The 21950-nt window shown below is 43.5% G+C and overlaps 1 protein-coding gene across 1 annotated transcript in view; it reads left to right on the forward strand.

Moving 5' to 3' along the window:
• The window catches only part of LOC308301724 (IGF-like family receptor 1), a 40220-nt gene that overhangs the window by 5254 nt on the left and 13016 nt on the right, over window positions 1–21950 (forward strand). Inside the window, exons 3-6 of the mRNA XM_080745803.1 lie at window positions 1349–1382; window positions 3717–3774; window positions 5656–5763; window positions 5965–6048. Of these exons, the coding sequence (XP_080601929.1) occupies window positions 1349–1382; window positions 3717–3774; window positions 5656–5763; window positions 5965–6048 (284 nt within the window). The remainder of the gene's footprint in view (window positions 1–1348; window positions 1383–3716; window positions 3775–5655; window positions 5764–5964; window positions 6049–21950) is intronic.

Here is a 21950-nt window from a genome sequence, read left to right on the forward strand (position 1 = left end):
CAATACAACCACTGATACACAATACTGCAGTGCAGACATACTCTGTTACAAGTAAAAGTCCAGATTTCGAAATGTAATTCACTAAAAATACAAAAGTATTGTCATCAAAAATGTACTTTACAGTAGTCTACCAAAGTAGGCTACTGTCTATTATGCAGAATGTCCTTACAAGCTCACAATGTGTCTCATCGTGGCACATTGTGATATACAGTAGGGCTTAACGACTTGTGATTTTTGCAAGTCGACTCGGCTCAGTAAAAAGTTGAGTTGAAGTCGACTTTATCGTTTGATGACGTCATCACATCACACACAACCCCCCAATTATTTTGGGGGGTCCCCAGATGATTAACTTAATGTGAAACATTGCTTTCTCACTCAACTGTAAACAAACCAACATAAGGTTTAAGTGTATAGAGGGTATGTTCACATTTCTAAAGTGCCAATTTAAGGACTTTTTAAAACCTCTAAAATGACAAATTAAACATTGTCCAAATTGTCAAATATATAGAGGCAGAAATTGTGAAAATAGCAGATCTACATGCTCACAACGCCTCGCAACACGAGGCGTTGTGAGCATGTAGATCTGCTATTTTCACAATAGAACGTTTTTTTTTTTACTTCGACTTTCGACTTTCTCTGGTGGGAGTCGACTTGTGTAATGAAGTCGACTGAGTCGACTTTTTCGTTAAAGGACAACTTTGTTTTTTTACAACAAGGGTTCATATTTTAGATTGTAATTAGAGAAAAGAAAAAGTGAGAGTTAAAATGTTTTCATTTGCTTCGTTCTATTGTTTTATCGTGTTTACCGTGCTAAAATATGGGGCATGCGTACGCATGGGGGCATACAGCGTACAAGTGGCTAAATATGTCTTTTTAGACACAATAAGCCAGCAGTTTCTTTATTGCTATTTACAGTAACACTTCTAGCCCCCATAAGTCACATCCAACCATGAAAGGTTGCGTTGTATCTTGGGAATGGGCTTATTCTGTGTAGAATTACATATTTACCCACTTGTACGCATGCCCCCAACCACTGAAATAATGCCCCCAACCACTGAAATAAGAATCTCTAAAACAATAGAAAGAAGTAAATGAAATCAATTTAACACTCATCTTTTATATTCTTTCATTGCAATCTAAAATATGAACCCTTGTTGTAAAAAACTAAAGTTGTCCTTTAATGCCCTAATATACAGTAAAATCCTAACGGGTCCCAACCCTAGTAGTTTGTTGAGTCATGGATGCAAATGAAAACTAAGCGGATGGATGGAAGTGGATGGATGGATGGATGGATGGGTGGATGAATGGATGGAATATTAAGCACATTTTCTTTTTTCATCCTTCTTAGGTCAACAACCACCATGGATCCTTCCCCTGTGAAGGTGAGCAGACAATTTGTCAAAATGATTTCAAAAGATCCTTTTCTCTTCACTATGCCATGTAGTACATATTACATAAACAGACCACTATCCTGTTGATAACTTTATTTATTTATTTTATTTTATTCAGCATTTTCTCCAAAGTCAAAATATGACTGAACCTAACTGAATAACTGAGTCATCAGTTGACTAACCTGGACTACAGTTTAGTCATGGAATGATTAATCATTCCTTTCCTTGGATCTTTTCTTATATCGATCTTTCAGGGATTTGTTTGACAAGATTTTTTTTTCCTTTCTTTTTGAAAAGTATTAAAACAAAAGAGCAGCATTGATCACCTGCTTCTAATGATATCAACGCACTTAATGCGAAATATTCACGTGCTTTCAGACTCTTCAATGCAGAAAGTATCCAGGATACTTGGATATCCAGTATGCCAATGCAGAGATATTAGTAGTAAAATGTCGACATCTAGTGGTCAACCTCAGAGGAGCGTGAGGTGATTCCCAGCCTCGAACCAGATGCCAAGATGCCAAGTATGCTCTGTTCCCCGGTGTAACGCCCCACGCCACAGACCCCGACGGAGCGGCGCGGTATTGGGCGCCGATGACCGCCCAATCCCACTCAGCCGCGTTACCGAGTTATGTGCCGTTATGGACAGAATAGTAAATATTCAGTCCCTCACTATCAACATCTACCCCACTATCCACGTCATAGATAAATGCACAAAAAAGGAGTCACTTCATCCGTTCATTAGCTCAGTCAGTAGAGCACGGATGCAACAAACCCACGGTTTGGGTTCGATTCCCCTGAGGGGAATAATATTCAAGGCGAGAGATATCGGCGCATGCGTACTTCAAAGTATCCATCCGTGGATACCCAGTGCATACTCTCTGCATTCAAACGTCTGAGAAATGGTGAAAAAGTCGGATTGAATGCTAAGAGAGCAGTCGAAGCCGGTGCATTGATGTTGATGCTGTATTGAACCAAACTGAATGGAAAGGCTTCCAGGTCACCTGGTGGTCAGGTCACAACAGCTGAAGGCAGGCAGACTAAAACAAACCATCCAGCATCAAACCTAGTTGTTAGTAGGGGCATTCACGAATAGTGATTTTTAGTATCCGAATTATTCGACCTCAAAGTATTCGATTAGTCGAATATTCGACAGGACAGGCCAAACTGTCAAATATTAAGTAAGCAAGAGGCAAACATTGTGAAAATAGCCGATCTACATTTTCACAACGTGTTGTGAGCATGTAGATCTATTTTCACAATATTTAACTGTGGAACCGAGTCACATTAATACCTACAATTCCAAGTGCTTGTCAGGTTGGGGGTCCCCAGTTCAAATATGTTTATTTTGGGGGTCACGGCCTAAAAAGGTTTGAGAACCCCTAATAGAGCATTAAGAAATTCATCATTGAATTGACAACTCATTCTTATGACTTCCTATCTAGCCAAGCTTTATAAACTATATATTTTTTAAAGAAAATACAATAAAAAAATAAAAATCAGCGAATATTCGACTTCTGTGAACAACGTGGAATAGTGACTTTGATATTCGAATATTCGAATATTCGAATATTTGGTGAATGCCTTAGTTGTTAGTGGATTTTCGACCATTTCCTCCTCGTCTTCGTTTCATGTGTGTTTTGGCCACAGAAAACCACTGCTGGGTTCTCTGGTTTCTCTGCAAAGACTGGAGACGCTATATTTTCGTCCATGCCTCATCCCTTTTGCAGGGGTCTTCAACGTTTTCAGGCCAAGGACCCCTTAGTTGAGAGAGAGATGAAGCAGGGACCCCCACAACCTGTTAACCCATAGATTCCATATAGTTTCATTGTTTGACAGCACAATCATCAGTGTATTTTGGATTCATGTAAACATTTTTTTCAGATATTTAACCACCTGAACCGTCAATACTTAATAAACTTGACCTTTCACTCTGTACTCAGTCTGCTCTTTTTCCCCTCTAGTCTACACCAAACCTCTTTGCTGAAAATAGCCGATCTACAAGCTCACAACGCCTCGCACTGCTCAACACTGCTCTTATGCCTCATTCACATACAGAAAAGCCAAGCTAATGGTTTTCTTGGTAATTCAATGTATTCTCTATGCAAACCAGCTTTTAAAATTTCCAAGCTGGAAAAAAAGCTTGGACATTTTCAAAGCTGGTTTGCATAGAGAATACATTGAATTACCAAGCAAACCATTAGCTTGGCCTCTCTCAGTGTGAATGCAGCATTAGGCACAACTATCCTTGTGATCAGGTCTTAACTAAAAGCGTAAAATATCATGTTTGAGATAAAAATGCGTATGCTTTTCTTCCTCATCCAGACAACCCACCAGCTCCCAACAGCAGCTCCTCATGTAGGAGCAGGTGCTTTTGAATCATGTAAGTACCGTATGCCTGGAGGACATTCCTAACCTCGCCCACCAGAAAGCCTGGTGATCGTTAAAGGACAACTTCGCCCTAAATCACTTCTAGGCTCATTTTCCTACTTATATTGATCCAAAAAGACTGTCCATGGGGTCTATTAGGCAGAAATGCCCCTGTTGTCCAGTTTCCCCAGCAGAACCCAGCAGCTCTCATAGCATAGAGTGGAGCCTATAAGCCTATCGCTTTTACACTATTTGTTGTGGTCAAAAGTGTTTTTATTTTTCATGAATCTGGTACTAGTTGCCATTACAAACACATCCATGTCATCGCTGTCCCACACAAGCCATCACACTCTACTGAATAGATGTTAGGCTTTTATGTGTTTTTCCAAGTCCCGGAAAAGATGCCCTGTGATTGGCTAGTGCAGTCACTTTGATTGGCACTTGTGCCGAATGCTCATCCCAAAACATTATTTATGAGATTGTGGTGGATTGTGTGAGACAACCAAGGCATGGATGTGTTTGTAATGACATCTAGTAACACATTCATGAAAAAGAAAATCACTTTTGAACACAACAAATAGTGTAAAAGTGATAGGCTTATAGGCTCCACTCTATGCAGTGACAGCTGCTGCATTCTTTTGGGGAAACTGGACAACAGGAGTATTTCTGCCTAATAGACCCCATGGACGGTAATTTTGGAACAATATAAGTAGGAGCCAAGAAGTGATTTAGGGCGGAGTTATCCTTTAAACAACGGGCGGTTTAATCCGGTCTATAGGCAGAAACCACAAGCCGAAGAAGCAGCGTCGCTTTGATTTGGTTCCCCCCGTTTGTTTCCCCAATCCCTATTAAAATACTCGAGTAGCCTAGTGTAGTCTTGCCAGTCGCTACGAGTTGGAATAATATCCAAAACCCATTTTTCAAAAGCAAAACTACGCTGCATCAAGGAGTTTATTAGGTAGGCCCTAAAAGTATGTCCTTGAGCGCACAGGAATTATTTTGGGTTAAAACTGAATCCGGTTTGATAGTTCCGGCAAATTGTAGTCCTTTGAGTACTACGACATGACGTGAAGTGGTTTCCTCTCCCGACCGGATCAAACCTCGAAAAGTGAAGTGATCCCAGACTAGGACATTCCTAGATAAACCTCTGGTCCTCAATGTCTAGCATTGACTGTTATGTGCACTTTTTTTAGTTTGACACTGTTTGTTAAGTTGTGCTGTGTGACGTGTCACTTATGAGTGTTGAATGTTTCATGGTCACTTTATGTACATATTATTATTCTTTTTTGCAATAGCTTTTCGACACTTCTTTTTTGTGCTTGCTCTTTGGACCGTACACTACAATACTCTTTTTCTTTTTCTTACTTCTTTGTAACTCGTAACCTTAAACTGCTGTGCTGCCTCTGGGCAACTGAACTTCCCCCGTGGGATAATAAAGGTATCTATCTACCACCGGGGGTCCAAATGGACCCTACTCTGTTACAGACATGTAAGGGTCCATTTGGTTCCATTTCTACACTCTCAGAGTTACAGACCCATAAAGGGTCCATTTGGTTCCATTTGTACACTCTCAGAATTATAGTCCTGTAAGGGTCCATTTGGTTCCATTTGTACACTCTCAGAATTAAGGGTCCATTTGGTTCCATTTGTACACTCTCACAGTTACAGACCTGTAAGGGTCCATTTGGTTCCATTTGTCTCTTTTGTCTTTTCTAAGTCACATTTCTACAGTATATGAGCAGATTCAGATTCAAAGGGTTTAACACGGTACCGAATGCAAATTCTATCAATTGATAATCTGTTTGTTTTACACAAACTACGGGTAACTAAACTGCCTACAAACGCATCAAGATACATCTAACCAAAATATATATGTATTTTCTTTTCTTCCTAGGGCAAATTGTTGCAGTTGCAGTTGGTTGTTCTGTACTTCTTGTGGTCGTTGTGTTTGCTGCGCTATATCTGTACCGACGGAGAGGAAACATACGTTTATGTTCTAAAAGTAAGTGGATGTGAAAGTCCCTTAACAACTGACACAAATAAACACGCGCACGCACACGCACACACACACACACACACACACACGCACTTACAGCCTAGTGATCGCAAAATACAGTATAAGACAGGGAAGTGGCAACTACAATCATAAGTCCGCAATTTGTATTAACCTCTCATGTATACTCATGTCTTCCTTGGTTCACAGTCAGACACAGATCTTCTATCATCAACAACAATGGAGAGTTCAGTCGCCTTGGTCAACCTGAGAACAACGAGCAGCTCGTTCTGAGTGAGTTCAGATCATATTAAATATTGTTTTATTACCATTACTTCATCAGTATACCTCATCTATAACATCTGTAGGATCAGACCCTTCCTCACCCAGGAGGCAGCCCAGCTCCTCATCCAGACATCTGTCATATCAAAACTCCACTACTGTCACTCTCCCCTCACTGGCCTCCCAGCAATTGTGCACTTAAGCCCCTCCAACTGATTTAAATTCCTTAAAATAAATGTCTTCACCAATGCGTTAAAGGAGTCTAGAAACACATCTCACAAAGATTGAAATGTAATCTGTGACAGCTGCTTGAGTATCATTACGTTTACTATACAGGACAATAAATGAATAAAATCTGCTTTATTGTCCCATTGCAAGCATTCAGAATCATGAAAACCCATAGTTTGACCCCTCACATGCTACTTAAAGCAGGTTTGTTAACTGTATAGTAAAGATACACCCATTGATGAAGAAATTAAATGGTAAGGAATGTATTCCCAGATTTGACATTATTCTGATAATATTCCTTACATGATGTTGATAAAGGTAAACAAGCCCAGTTTTATCTAAACCCTGTCTCACGTTGCTGTTGTACAGACAGTGCTGGTGGTGTCTGCATGTTTGACTGGAATAATACTCGGGTAGATAATCCAAGGTAACAAAAATTCACAACAAACAAACAAACTAACTGCTGCAGGCTACGAACCGCTTAAAGTTTGAAGAAGTGAACACAGACAGTGTAGTTGGTTGGTTGGTTGGTCAGTGACAGTGAGTCTTATCCCATAGCTCGAAGGGGCAGTCAGCTTGGTGGTTGGTGGTCATGGCGATATTACAACCAATCGGTGGACGATCTGCTCTGTACTTGCCTGGCTTCTGCACTCTGTCTGCGGTACAGTAGGTACTTGTCGTGCCCATGCATGCTGTGGTTCTATTGGAGGTGGTTGGTTGTTGTCAGTGTTGACATCACAAGTTCACGGGTAATCACGACCAATAGATAGATTTTTTTAAAGTTAGATATATAATAATACAAAATAATAATAATAAAAAAACAGTGTGGGCTCGCATTGAATACCATGTATGGAACACCATGTATGGGCATAAAGATCTACCCAACAGGTCGCTCTTCCTCACTCTCCAGACTTATTTCCGATTGGAAATGCATTGGATGCTTAAAGTTAAATATTTCATGCTATGGTTATTCTGATATTCCTTGTGTTACAGCAGATCAGTGGTCCAAGGTACAGCAACACCATCTCATATTGTATGTTGTCGTTTAAATGGCCTGTCTTGGTTTAAAGCCCACTCACCACGACAAGGTTCAGGCCGAGAGTGGGGGACACACAGGGGAGGGGGCGACACAGGACAGAACACATGGGGAGGGGTGACAAAACAAGACAAAATCTGGCGAGACATCGTGAAACTGATGATATAAATATAGATATGTATACAACATGGTTACAATAAGATACATATTTACACATATCCATCCAAACATTCATGTACATGAGATTTCAAGGAAGGTGCATGAGACAGACAATAAAAACAATTAACTTAAGCGGCTGTCTCACAGATGAGGCACAGCTTGTCAAAGGAGCTTTCCAGCGTGGTTTGTCTTTGTATTATCCTGCACACATCTGACACGCCCCTTTGCATCAGGTATCATCTGTGTGACTACTCTGTCTCTTCCAAAACTAGTCAGCAAGACACTTCACTTGGTTCCAACTTTAGCGCGCATCCTTCGTGAACATTCCAAGTGGCGTGACTGTCTGTTCCTTCATTAGCAATAGTTGTTAGAAGTCAATGGCTCAAGATCTGTTGGATCATCTGATGACTTGGTAAGTGGTCTGTCATTTAATATTGATTCCACTACGCAAAATGATGTTCATAAACGTTCATTGTCGACGGTTTGCTCCTTCAGAACATACTATTATTTTCCTCTCAGAACAAATCTGTCTCTCCCAGATCCCTCCAAAGTGAGACCTGGCAGGTGGATTGAACACAGTGAGACCTGGCAGGTGGATTGAACACAGTGAGACCTGGCAGGAAGATTGAACAGCCACTGTATTGCTTTTTGCATCATGAGTGTGTCCCGGATCTTCCGCTGGTTCCACTGATGAAGGGTTTCTCGCAGCTCACACTCGGCCACCTTCAATTAGTTTGACGAGTTTTACCTCGTCTGCACAGAAGAATCAGTGTGCAATGTGTGCACTACTTCCAGATGTCCTGCTCTGGCCGAGATGCATGTGAAAAGAACTCTGCACCCTTTCACAGTACCGCGACGCTGCTTCACATCTAACGGTCCAAAATAGTCCACCTCCATGTTTGTGAACGGTGACATGCAGGTAATAATGTGTCTTGAGGTATGTTTGCCATTTTCAATCCTAGTGCCTTGCCTTTGATTATTCTCCAGATAATACATCCTGGTTGCCGGAAACCTCCTCACTACAGAGTTTGCTGAGGGGGACATATATCTCTGACACAGTTGTGAGAGCATATAGTTAGTTCCTTACCTAAAGTCTGATCTTCTCCTTGCAGAATCAGCATTGTGATGTGCAAGTCTTTCGGAATGATAGCTGGATGCTTTCCATGTTGGCATGGCATATGCATGGAGACGGTCTCCAACTCTCAATACTCCATCTTGTATTATTAGACCAAGCCCTATCAATGGATGACTCGTCGCATGACTTCCTCTTTTCGAACTTGAGTCAAACAGTCAGTGTAAGAGCATTTCTTCAGGGCTGACTGGTCACATCTTTACTCCATCAGAGTTGTCTTTTGAAAACTGGGATCTGTCTGAACATCTCCATGATTCTGCAACATTGTAGAAGTAGACACAGCTCTCAACAGGCACCAACTGGAGTAATGGTTGATGAGCTTGCTCATAACATCCGTCATCAGCTGCATGTGCAACATGTATGTAGGTAGGCCTATTGTCTCACCTCGTGGTCATCTTCAATTTGAGCTTGTCAGGTCTATTTGGCCAACAGCTCTCTGGTTCCTGCAGGAGAGGTGGACGTTGGAATCAGCTCAGGATATTAATGGACTTAGAAGGCATCAGTCCTCTTGGTGCAGAGTCAGATGGATTTTTTGAGGTAATGACGTATTTCCTTCTGGGTTGGTATGGGTGTTACATCGTGCAGTGAAGAAGCTTGGGGGCTCTTTTGGGTCAAACAGCCTCTAGAAGCCCATTGGCTCTGTGTCTCTACATTTGCTGATGTTTGGCTGAAACACAAATCCTTGTGTTGGCAGTTGAAGTCCCCTGCATAGATGGCAGGTGCAGGTACCAGTGGGAGTGGCAAGTTCACATTGTCATGCGTCTTCTACAGACCATCTTCATCCACCTCCTTCTAAGACCTCATGGAAAGAGGAGTTGGGAGGTGGTGTTAGAAGGTGGTGTTAGAGTTAGGAGGTGTTAGGGGGTGGTGTTAGAAGGTGGTGTTAGAAAGAGGTGTTAGAAGGAGGTGGTGTTAGAAAGAGGTGTTAGAAGGTGGTGGTGGAAGGTGATCTGTAGAAGACACATGACAATGCCAATTTCAGCCAAACATCAGCAAATGTAGAGAAAACAAAATAACAGCATTATCTATTCAATCTTCTTTTGCGTAACGTCAGAGGTCCAACTCTGTGTTGCGTAGCCATGCCCGCATCTCGGGTCCTAGGTTGATGAGGCTTGCTTCCGAGCGTGGTTGTGTAAGGGGCAGGTCACCGCACTCGCATGCCGCACTCTCCGCCAGGCCCCACTTCTTCATTGATGTTTTAAAGCGACCGACCCCAGTTCGTAGGCGGTTCAGTGTGGTCCATTGCCGGCTGGCTCCCACTCCTGCTTCCAAGCTGCTGCCAATCATGCATCTCTGGAGATGTCCTCAGAGGTGGAGTTGAGCATCTCATGTCAAATGATCATTACAGAATGACACACAAACAACCTTCATCATGAAAACAATCAACTTAAGTCCTGCACAAAGGTTGCATCAGGTTTCATCGGTGTGACTCTACCCCATCTCTCCTTTTGTGAACAGTCCAGATCCATGACTGGCTTCTTCTTCAAGTCTGTAGCAATCGCAGATGACGTGCTGTCAATATTAGGCACAAGCCACAGCTGATGGGGTAGGTTCTGCCAGGTATTCTGGACTGCATTTTCCAGTAGGTGGGACCTTGTGTGCACTGATCCACTGCTGCACGTGTCATGTTGTGTAGTTCCAGACTTTCATGCGTTGCACCTCCCTTGTTCACACGTCTATTAAGTGACTTCCAGACTGTCCAGCCAAGGTTGTGGCCACTATAGTGAGGCTTTCTGTTGGGGTGATTCCCCTGTCCAACCATTCAGGAGCTTGTGTGTCTTTGACTTGCCATTCATCTTCCCAGATGTTGGCCCTTGCTTCTTCTTTGATTGTCTGGAGGGCAGGACTGTCTGCATAAAACTGAGCCTGCGTGGGGGGGCTACCTGGTAATGCAAGGCGTGTATAATATCCCTCTCCTGTGTTCTTCCTTCATCTTGAGCATATGCATTCTTCTGATGTGTGGGGGAGAGATGCCAGCTATTCCCAACCGGCCCTTCTTCACGCAAAATGCAAAAAAAGAAAGAAAATAAATGAATAATTTGTTCAAAATGCATGGGGGACTGAATTCATAAGGCCGGATGACTCTTGAGGTCTTCTAAGTCCACTGTATGTGCAATGTATTCTTCCAGACTTGCTCAACCTTGAGGTTTATGGCCATGGGGTCAAAGCAGTAGGGATCCATGGCCAAAGAGGAATATATGCCAGTAAAGCATTGTTTGATATTATTTGCGATTTGAGATTAACATAAAGCCAGTAGGTCAGTCAGGGGGTCAAACGTATTCGCTGACAGCTTCCACAGGTGGTTCTTCTTTGACTTTGAGTTTTAGTCATGGCATGGCTTACGATTCAAAGCAGTAGGGATCTATGGCCAAAGAGGAATACATGATAGCAAATTATTGTTTAATATTATTTGTGATTTGAGGTTAACATAAAGCCAGGTCATCTTCAATTCAATTCAATTTGCACTTGTCAGGTCAATTTGGCCAGCTCAGGTGAGAAGGCATCAGTCTTCTTGATGCACAGTCAGATTAATTATCTGAGATGCCAACATATTCCCTTTGCTGACGGCATATGCCAGGTCTGGGTTGGTGTGGGTGTTACATTGTGCAGTGAAGAAGCTTGGGTGGCTCTTTTGGGTCAAACAACAGCCTCTAGAGGCCCATGGGCTCTGTATCTCTACATTTGATGTTTAGCTGTAACCCCAATCCTTGTGTTAGCAGTTGAAGTGCCCTGCATAGATGGCAGGTGCAGGTACTAGTGAGAGTGGCGAGTTCACATTGTCATGCGTTTTCTACAGATCAGCTTCCACCACAACCACTAAGACCTCATGGAAAGAGGTGGTGTTAGGAGTTGGTGTTAGGAGGTGGTGTTAGAAAGAGTGGTTCGAAAGAGGGGTTAGAAGGAGGTGGTGTTAGAAAGAGGTGTTCGAAGGAGGTGTTAGAAGATTTGGGGTTAGAAAGAGGTGTTAGAAAGAGGTGGTGGAAGCTGATCTGGAGAATACACATGCCAATGTGAACTCCCCACTCCCTCTGGTACCTGCACCTGCCATCTATGCAGGGAACTTCAACCGTTAACACAAGGATTGGGGTTACAGCTAAACATCAAATGTAGAGAAACAGAGCCCATGGGCCTCTGGAGGCTGTTGTTTGAACCAAAAGAGCCCCCAAGCTTCTAGCTACAATGTAACACCCATACCAAAGAGTAATATATGCCAGTAAAGCATTGTTCGATATTATTTGCGATTTAAGCTTCTCTTCTTCTTTCGTGTATCATCCTCAAATGTCCAACTCAGTATTGTGTAGCCACGCCCTTGTCTCTGGTCCCACTTGGAAGAGGCCGGCCTCAGAAGGTGGTCTGTACAAGGGGCAGGTGTTAATTATGTGCTTTGCAGACTGCTCAGGCTCGCTACAAGCCCCACTGCCAAGCCCCACTTCTTCACAGCTGATTTGAAGCAGCCGACTCCAGTGCGCAGGCAGTTCAATAGAGTCCATTACTGGTGTGGGAGGTCCTCTCCTTCAACGCCTGCTCCCGGATCCAAGATGTAGTGGTGAATACGGGAGGGCCCAGCAGACTTCTAAACCTGCTTCCAGGATCCCGCCAGCCATGCACTTGTGGACAAGTCTTCCAGGATGGAGCGAAGCAGCTCTTGTGCTGCATTGTTGTAAAGGTGGCAGGACTTGAGTCTGTTTGGAGGCTTTGTATCCACTGTAGTGTTGTGCAGGATATGCCAGTTGTGTATCTGGGCTTTCCTTGCCAGCTTGAGGGTAGCGTCCTCTCGTCTGAGGCGGGCCGGGGCAATTCCTGCAAGGACTGGCAGGTAGGACACAGGAGTAGGCTTCAGGCAGCCAGTTTTGGTTCAGAGAGAGTTGTTGATTACAGTGTCAACCTTTTTGACATGTGGGATTTAAGATTACAGGTTTTGGAATGAAGATGGTTCTTCTTGGTTCTTCTTCGACTTTGAGTTCTAGTCATCTCATGGCTTACGATGCAAAACAGTAGGGATCTAACTTCACCTCCATCTTGGTTGTCGTTCTCATAACCCCATGATGTACTCTGGGCATTGAAGTCAACGATGCTGATGTGAAATTTCCTCTTGCATCTTTCTGGTAGTTCTGTGTACAGAAAGGGGGTTGCGGGTGATGTGAAACACCAGCAATGGCTGGTAGGTGTGGACTAATAGTTACTAATAATTACCTCAGCTACACAAATTTAGAATGCATTCGCACAGTTGCGCAAACGCAAAAGAGTTTCACACAAATAATGGAAGCCTAAAGTGACTAAACTGCCTCTTGCACAGTTGCGCAGGGCTGGTAGCTGAGGGCTAACCGTTAAATATAATGTACTTTTAAAAAAGACCCGTCTTCCATTTGTTCAAATTGCATGGTGGGCTGAATTCATAGGGCCGGATGATTCTTGAGGTCTTCTTTGTACACTGTATGTACAATGTATTCTTCCAGACGGTGCCGTGCAATTCTGCAAGATCAAAAAGGCAAACAAGCGGAAATCCTATGCCCTACTTCAACTTGACCTCCACCTTGGTTGTTGTTCTCTGGGCATTGAAGTCAACGATGCTGATGTGAAATTTCCTCTTGCATCTTTCTGGTAGTTCTGTGTACAGAAAGGGGGTTGCAGGTGATGTGAAACATTTAGGAGGGCAACCTTGATGGTTTCCAAGTGCACTTCCATAGTTTGAGTACAGACTTCCTCAAGCTTGAAGTTTGGTTTGCTGAGAACAGTTGACCCATACCGTCTCTGTCAGATATCTATGGCCATTGTCATTCCAGTAGGTCATTCAGGGGTCAAACGTTTTCGCTGACAGCTTCCACAGATGGTTCTTCGACTTTGAGTTCTAGTCATCTTATGGCTTACGATGCAAAGCAGTTGGGATCTCTGACCAGAGAGGAATATATGCCAGTAAAGCATTGTTTGATATTATTTGCGATTTGAGGTTTAACATAAAGCCAGTCCAAGGTCTGTTGTGCCAAATGACATTGCAGGAGTCAAATTGGATTTGATTACAGGTTTGAAAGATGACAGGATCTTACTGCATACTCCAGATAAGACTCACTTATGAATGAACCCGTCATGCAAATTGATTCCTGAAAGAGAAATCTCATGGATACCCCCCACCCCAATCAACACCAGCAAACAACTAGAAAGCAACACATTTGTGCTGCTTTTCATATCAAATAAAAGCTGCACAACGCACCGCTTTCCTTAGCTTCAGCTAGACAAATTTTGAACGCAATTGTGCAGTTGCACAACCGCAAATCATTGTTCACTAAGTAATGTAGGCCTAAAATGACTAAAATGCCGCTTACACAGTTGTGCAATGGCTGGTAGGTGAGGGCTAACAGTTAAATTACCTCAGCTACACAAATTATTTCCTTTGCTGACACACGGCATAGGCCAGGTCTGGGTTGGTATGGGTGTTGCATTGTGCAGTGAAGAAGCTTGGGGGCTCTTTTGGGTCAAACAACAGCCGCTAGAGGCCCATGGGCTCTGTATCTCTACATTTGATGTTTAGCTGTAACCCCAATCCTTGTGTTTGCAGTTGAAGTCCCCTGCATAGATGGCAAATGCAGGTACCAGTGGGAGTGGTGAGTTCACATTGTCATGTGTCTTCTACAGACCATCTTCCACCACCACCACTAAGACCTCATGGAAAGAGGTGGTGTTAGGAGGTGGTGTTAGAAGGTGGTGTTAGAAAGAGGGGTTAGAAGGAGGTGGTGTTAGAAAGAGGTGTTAGAAGGTGTTAGAAGAGTTGGGGTTAGAAAGAGGTGTTAGAAGGAGGTGCTGGAAGCCGATCTGTTGAAGACATGACAATGTGAACTCCCCACTCCCTCTGGTACCTGCACCTGCCATCTATGCAGGGAACTTCAACTGCAAACACAAGGATTGTGGTTACAGCTAAACATCAAATGTAGAGATACAGAGCCCATGGGCCTCTAGAGGCTGTTGTTTGACCCAAAATAGCCACCCAAGCTTCTTCACTGCACAATGTAACACCCATACCAAAGTTTAATATATGCCAGTAAAGCATTAATTGATATTGATATATTGATATTTTTATATGATGCCAATGTAATGGAGGCCTAAAATGACTAAAATGCCTCTTGCACAGTTGCGCAATGGCTGGTAGGTGAGGGCTAACACTTAAATTCCCTCAGCTACACAAATTTAGAATACATTTGCAGAGTTGTGCAAACGCAAAAGCAATGGAAGCCTAAAATGACTAAACTGCCTCTTGCACAGTTGCGCAATGGCTAGTAGCTGAGGGCTAACCGTTAAATATAATGTACTTTTAAAAAAGACCCGTCTTCCATTTGTTCAAATTGCATGGTGGGCTGAATTCATAGGGCCGGATGATTCTTGAGGTCTTCTTTGTACACTGTATGTACAATGTATTCTTCCAGACGGTGCCGTGCAATTCTGCAAGATCAAAAAGGCAAACAAGTGGAAATCCTATGCCCTACTTCAACTTGACCTCCACCTTGGTTGTTGTTCTCATAACCTCATGATGTACTCTGGGCATTGAAGTCAACGATGCTGATGTGAAATTTCCTCTTGCATCTTTCTGGTAGTTCTGTGTACAGAAAGGGGGTTGCAGGTGATGTGAAACATTTAGGAGGGCAACCTTGATGGTTTCCAAGTGCACTTCCATAGTTTGAGTACAGACTTCCTCAAGCTTGAAGTTTGGTTTGCTGAGAACAGTTGACCCATACCGTCTCTGTCAGATATCTATGGCCATTGTCATTCCAGTAGGTCATTCAGGGGTCAAACGTTTTCGCTGACAGCTTCCACAGATGGTTCTTCGACTTTGAGTTCTAGTCATTTTATGGCTTACGATGCAAAGCAGTTGGGATCTCTGACCAGAGAGGAATATATGCCAGTAAAGCATTGTTTGATATTATTTGCGATTTGAGGTTTAACATAAAGCCAGTCCAAGGTCTGTTGTGCCAAATGACATTGCAGGAGTCAAATTGGATTTGATTACAGGTTTGAAAGATGACAGGATCTTACTGCATACTCCAGATAAGACTCATAACGAACCCGTCATGCAAATTGATTCCTGAAAGAGAAATCTCATGGATACCCCCCACCCCAATCAACACCAGCAAACAACTAGAAAGCAACACATTTGTGCTGCTTTTCATATCAAATAAAAGCTGCACAACGCACCGCTTTCCTTAGCTTCAGCTAGACAAATTTTGAACGCAATTGTGCAGTTGCACAACCGCAAATCATTGTTCACTAAGTAATGTAGGCCTAAAATGACTAAAATGCCGCTTACACAGTTGTGCAATGGCTGGTAGGTGAGGGCTAACAGTTAAATTACCTCAGCTACACAAATTATTTCCTTTGCTGACACACGGCATAGGCCAGGTCTGGATTGGTATGGGTGTTGCATTGTGCAGTGAAGGAGCTTGGGGGCTCTTTTGGGTCAAACAACAGCCGCTAGAGGCCCATGGGCTCTGTATCTCTACATTTGATGTTTAGCTGTAACCCCAATCCTTGTGTTTGCAGTTGAAGTCCCCTGCATAGATGGCAAATGCAGGTACCAGTGGGAGTGGTGAGTTCACATTGTCATGTGTCTTCTACAGACCATCTTCCACCACCACCACTAAGACCTCATGGAAAGAGGTGGTGTTAGTAGGTGGTGTTAGAAGGTGGTGTTAAAAAGAGGGGTTAGAAGGAGGTGGTGTTAGAAAGAGGTGTTAGAAGGTGTTAGAAGAGTTGGGGTTAGAAAGAGGTGTTAGAAGGAGGTGCTGGAAGCCGATCTGTTGAAGACATGACAATGTGAACTCCCCACTCCCTCTGGTACCTGCACCTGCCATCTATGCAGGGAACTTCAACTGCAAACACAAGGATTGTGGTTACAGCTAAACATCAAATGTAGAGATACAGAGCCCATGGGCCTCTAGATGCTGTTGTTTGACCCAAAAGAGCCACCCAAGCTTCTTCACTGCACAATGTAACACCCATACCAAAGCGTAATATATGCCAGTAAAGCATTAATTGATATTGATATATTGATATTTTTATATGATGCCAATGTAATGGAGGCCTAAAATGACTAAAATGCCTCTTGCACAGTTGCGCAATGGCTGGTAGCTGAGGGCTAACCGTTAAATATAATGTACTTTTAAAAAAGACCTGTCTTCCATTTGTTCAAATTGCATGGTGGGCTGAATTCATAGGGCTGGATGATTCTTGAGGTCTTCTAAGTACACTGTATGTACAATGTATTCTTCCAGTCTGCGCCGTGCAATTTTGCAAGAACAAAAGGCAAACAAGCGGCCATCCTCTGCCCTTCTTCAACTTCACCTCCATCTTGGTAGTTGTTCTCATAACCCCATGATGTACTATTGGCATTGAAGTCGCCGATGCTGATGTGAAATCTCCTCTTGCATCTTTCTGGTAGTTCTGTGTACAGAAAGTGGGTTGCAGGTGATGTGAGACATTTGGGAGGGCTTTCAGGAGTGAGCAGACTTCAGCATTCAGCCAGGGTTTCTGGTTGGGATGAATTGTAATATCCTTGGTGACGGTGACATAATCAACACACTTGCTAATATAGCCTAAGACAGCAGACTTGTACTCCTCCAGGTCCACACCACCAGACTGTGATGTCGGTGCTTCTCTGAAGATGTTCCATTCAGTGCGCTCAAAACAGTCTTGGAGCATAGAGTCAGCCCCACTGGGCCATACGGTGATGGTCTTCTGTGTAGGCTGCCTGGACAGTACCACTGGGCGATAGACATGGACCAAGATGATTGAAATATGGTCAGAGGCGCCAAGCTTGGGGCGGGAGACAGCTTAATATGCCTCCTTCCTGTTTGTGTACACAACCAAGAATATTATTTCCCCGTGTCGGAACTTTAACCTGCTGACCTCAGCAAAGTGACCTTTAAATCAACGTGGTTGTAGTCACCACCCACCACGTAGAGCACCTCCGGATGCCTGTATTGTAGTGTGCAGATGTTGTCATGTAGCAGTTGGTCATTCAGGGGTCAAGCGTATTCACTGACAGCTTCCAAAGATGGTTCTTCTTCGACTTTGAGTTCTAGTCATCTAATGGCTTACGATGCAAAGCAGTTGGGATCTATGACCAGAGAGGAATATATGCCAGTAAAGCATTGTTTGATATTATTTGCGATTTGAGGTTTAACATAAAGCCAGTCCAAGGTCTGTTGTGCCAAATGACATTGCAGGAGTCAAATTGGATTTGATTACAGGTTTGAAAGATGACAGGATCTTACTGCATACTCCAGATAAGACTCACTTATGAATGAACCCGTCATGCAAATCGATTCCTGAAAGAGAAATCTCATGGATACCCCCCACCCCAATCAACACCAACAAACTAGAAAGCAACACATTTGTGCTGCTTTTCATATCAAATAAAAGCTGCACAACGCACCGCTTTCCTTAGCTTCAGCTAGACAAATTTTTAACGCAATTGCGCAGTTGCACAACCGCAAAACATTGTTCACTAAGTAATGTAGGCCTAAAATGACTAAAATGCCGCTTACACAGTTGCGCAATGGCTGGTAGGTGAGGGCTAACAGTTAAATTACCTCAGCTACACAAATTATTTCCTTTGCTGACACACGGCATAGGCCAGGTCTGGGTTGGTATGGGTGTTGCATTGTGCAGTGAAGAAGCTTGGGGGCTCTTTTGGGTCAAACAACAGCCGCTAGAGGCCCATGGGCTCTGTATCTCTACATTTGATGTTTAGCTGTAACCCCAATCCTTGTGTTTGCAGTTGAAGTCCCCTGCATAGATGGCAAATGCAGGTACCAGTGGGAGTGGTGAGTTCACATTGTCATGTGTCTTCTACAGACCATCTTCCACCACCACCACTAAGACCTCATGGAAAGAGGTGGTGTTAGGAGGTGGTGTTAGAAGGAGGTGGTGTTAGAAAGAGGTGTTAGAAGGAGGTGGAGTTAGAAAGAGGTGTTAGAAGGAGGTGCTGGAAGCCGATCTGTTGAAGACACATGACAATGTGAACTCACCACTCCCTCTGGTACCTACACCAGCCATCTATGCAGGGAACTTCAACTGCAAACACAAGGATTGTTGTTACAGCTAAACATCAAATGTAGAGGTACAGAGCCCATGGGCCTCTAGAGGCTGTTGTTTGACCCAAAAGAGCCACCCAAGCTTCTTCACTGCACAATGTAACACCCATACCAAAGCGTAATATATGCCAGTAAAGCATTAATTGATATTGATATATTGATATTTTTATATGATGCCAATGTAATGGAGGCCTAAAATGACAAAAATGCCTCTTGCACAGTTGCGCAATGGCTGGTAGGTGAGGGCTAACACTTAAATTCCCTCAGCTACACAAATTTAGAATACATTTGCACAGTTGAGCAAACGCAAAAGCAATGGAAGCCTAAAATGACTAAACTGCCTCTTGCACAGTTGCGCAATGGCTGGTAGCTGAGGGCTAACCGTTAAATATAATGTACTTTTAAAAAAGACCGTCTTCCATTTGTTAAAATTGCATGACGGGTTGAATTCATAGGGCCGGATGATTCTTGAGGTCTTCTAAGTACACTGTATGTATGTATGTACAATGTATTCTTCCAGACGGCGTCATGCAATTCTGCAAGATCAAAAAGGCCAACAAGCGGCAATCCTATGCATAGAGTTATAATAAGAATAGAGAGGACACCAGATATCCCCGCCCGTCCACTTGCATTGAGTTGCTCACCCAGCGCATGAGGCGTTTTCACCCATTCATCCATGTAGTAAAACGTGACGTAGTGGAGCCTATGTGACGCGTTTTGCGCCATAGTTTGTGTTCATGGACGCGCTGGGGCTCCAATTCATGAACAAGCACTTCCGGTATGAACGTGCAGTCAATACAAAGAGACGCTCGTTCATGTTTCTGGCCCCAACTGCAGTACCTCAAAACGGCCAACATTTCCATGGCGCTTCAGGGCTCCCCCAAGGTTCCGGGGGCTTGATCCTATGCCCTATTTCAACTTCACTTCCATCTTGGTTGTTGTTCTCATAACCCCATGATGTACTATTGGCATTGAAGTCGCCGATGCTGATGTGAAATCTCCTCTTGCATCTTTCTGGTAGTTCTGTGTACAGAAAGTGGGTTGCAGGTGATGTGAGACATTTGGGAGGGCTTTCAGGAGTGAGCAGACTTCAGCATTCAGCCAGGGTTTCTGGTTGGGATGAATTGTAATATCCTTGGTGACGGTGACATAATCAACACACTTGCTAATATAGCCTAAGACAGCAGACGTGTACTCATCCAGGTCCACACCACCAGACTGTGATGTCGGTGCTTCTCTGAAGATGTTCCATTCAGTGCGCTCAAAACAGTCTTGGAGCATAGAGTCAGCCCCACTGGGCCATACGGTGATGGTCTTCTGTGTAGGCTGCCTGCACAGTACCACTGGGCGATAGACATGGACCAACATGATTGAAATATGGTCAGAGGCGCCAAGCTTGGGGCGGGAGACAGCTTAATATGCCTCCTTCCTGTTTGTGTACACAACCAAGAATATTATTTCCCCGTGTCGGAACTTTAACCTGCTGACCTCAGCAAAGTGACCTTTAAATCAACGTGGTTGTAGTCACCACCCACCACGTAGAGCACCTCCGGATGCCTGTATTGTAGTGTGCAGATGTTGTCATGTAGCAGTTGGTCATTCAGGGGTCAAGCGTATTCACTGACAGCTTCCAAAGATGGTTCTTCTTCGACTTTGAGTTCTAGTCATCTAATGGCTTACGATGCAAAGCAGTTGGGATCTATGACCAGAGAGGAATATATGCCAGTAAAGCATTGTTTGATATTATTTGCGATTTGAGGTTTAACATAAAGCCAGTCCAAGGTCTGTTGTGCCAAATGACATTGCAGGAGTCAAATTGGATTTGATTACAGGTTTGAAAGATGACAGGATCTTACTGCATACTCCAGATAAGACTCACTTATGAATGAACCCGTCATGCAAATCGATTCCTGAAAGAGAAATCTCATGGATACCCCCCACCCCAATCAACACCAACAAACTAGAAAGCAACACATTTGTGCTGCTTTTCATATCAAATAAAAGCTGCACAACGCACCACTTTCCTTAGCTTCAGCTAGACAAATTTTTAACGCAATTGCGCAGTTGCACAACCGCAAAACATTGTTCACTAAGTAATGTAGGCCTAAAATGACTAAAATGCCGCTTACACAGTTGTGCAATGGCTGGTAGGTGAGGGCTAACAGTTAAATTACCTCAGCTACACAAATTATTTCCTTTGCTGACACACGGCATAGGCCAGGTCTGGGTTGGTGTGGGTGTTGCATTGTGCAGTGAAGAAGCTTGGGGGCTATTTTGGGTCAAACAACAGCCGCTAGAGGCCCATGGGCTCTGTATCTCTACATTTGATGTTTAGCTGTAACCCCAATCCTTGTGTTTGCAGTTGAAGTCCCCTGCATAGATGGCAAATGCAGGTACCAGTGGGAGTGGTGAGTTCACATTGTCATGTGTCTTCTACAGACCATCTTCCACCACCACCACTAAGACCTCATGGAAAGAGGTGGTGTTAGGAGGTGGTGTTAGAAGGTGGTGGTGTTAGAAAGAGGTGTTAGAAGGTGTTAGAAGAGTTGGGGTTAGAAAGAGGTGTTAGAAGGAGGTGCTGGAAGCCGATCTGTTGAAGACATGACAATGTGAACTCCCCACTCCCTCTGGTACCTGCACCTGCCATCTATGCAGGGAACTTCAACTGCAAACACAAGGATTGTGGTTACAGCTAAACATCAAATGTAGAGATACAGAGCCCATGGGCCTCTAGAGGCTGTTGTTTGACCCAAAAGAGCCACCCAAGCTTCTTCACTGCACAATGTAACACCCATACCAAAGTTTAATATATGCCAGTAAAGCATTAATTGATATTGATATATTGATATTTTTATATGATGCCAATGTAATGGAGGCCTAAAATGACTAAAATGCCTCTTGCACAGTTGCGCAATGGCTGGTTGGTGAGGGCTAACACTTAAATTCCCTCAGCTACACAAATTTAGAATACATTTGTACAGTTGTGCAAACGCAAAAGCAATGGAAGCCTAAAATGACTAAACTGCCTCTTGCACAGTTGCGCAATGGCTGGTAGCTGAGGGCTAACCGTTAAATATAATGTACTTTTAAAAAAGACCGTCTTCCATTTGTTAAAATTGCATGACGGGTTGAATTCATAGGGCCGGATGATTCTTGAGGTCTTCTAAGTACACTGTATGTATGTATTTACAATGTATTCTTCCAGACGGCATCATGCAATTCTGCAAGATCAAAAAGGCCAACAAGCGGCAATCCTATGCGTAGAGTTATAAGAAGA

Source organism: Nannobrachium achirus (genome assembly GCF_963921795.1).
Source record: "Nannobrachium achirus genome assembly, chromosome: 2".
NCBI classification, from domain to species: Eukaryota; Metazoa; Chordata; class Actinopteri; order Myctophiformes; family Myctophidae; genus Nannobrachium; species Nannobrachium achirus.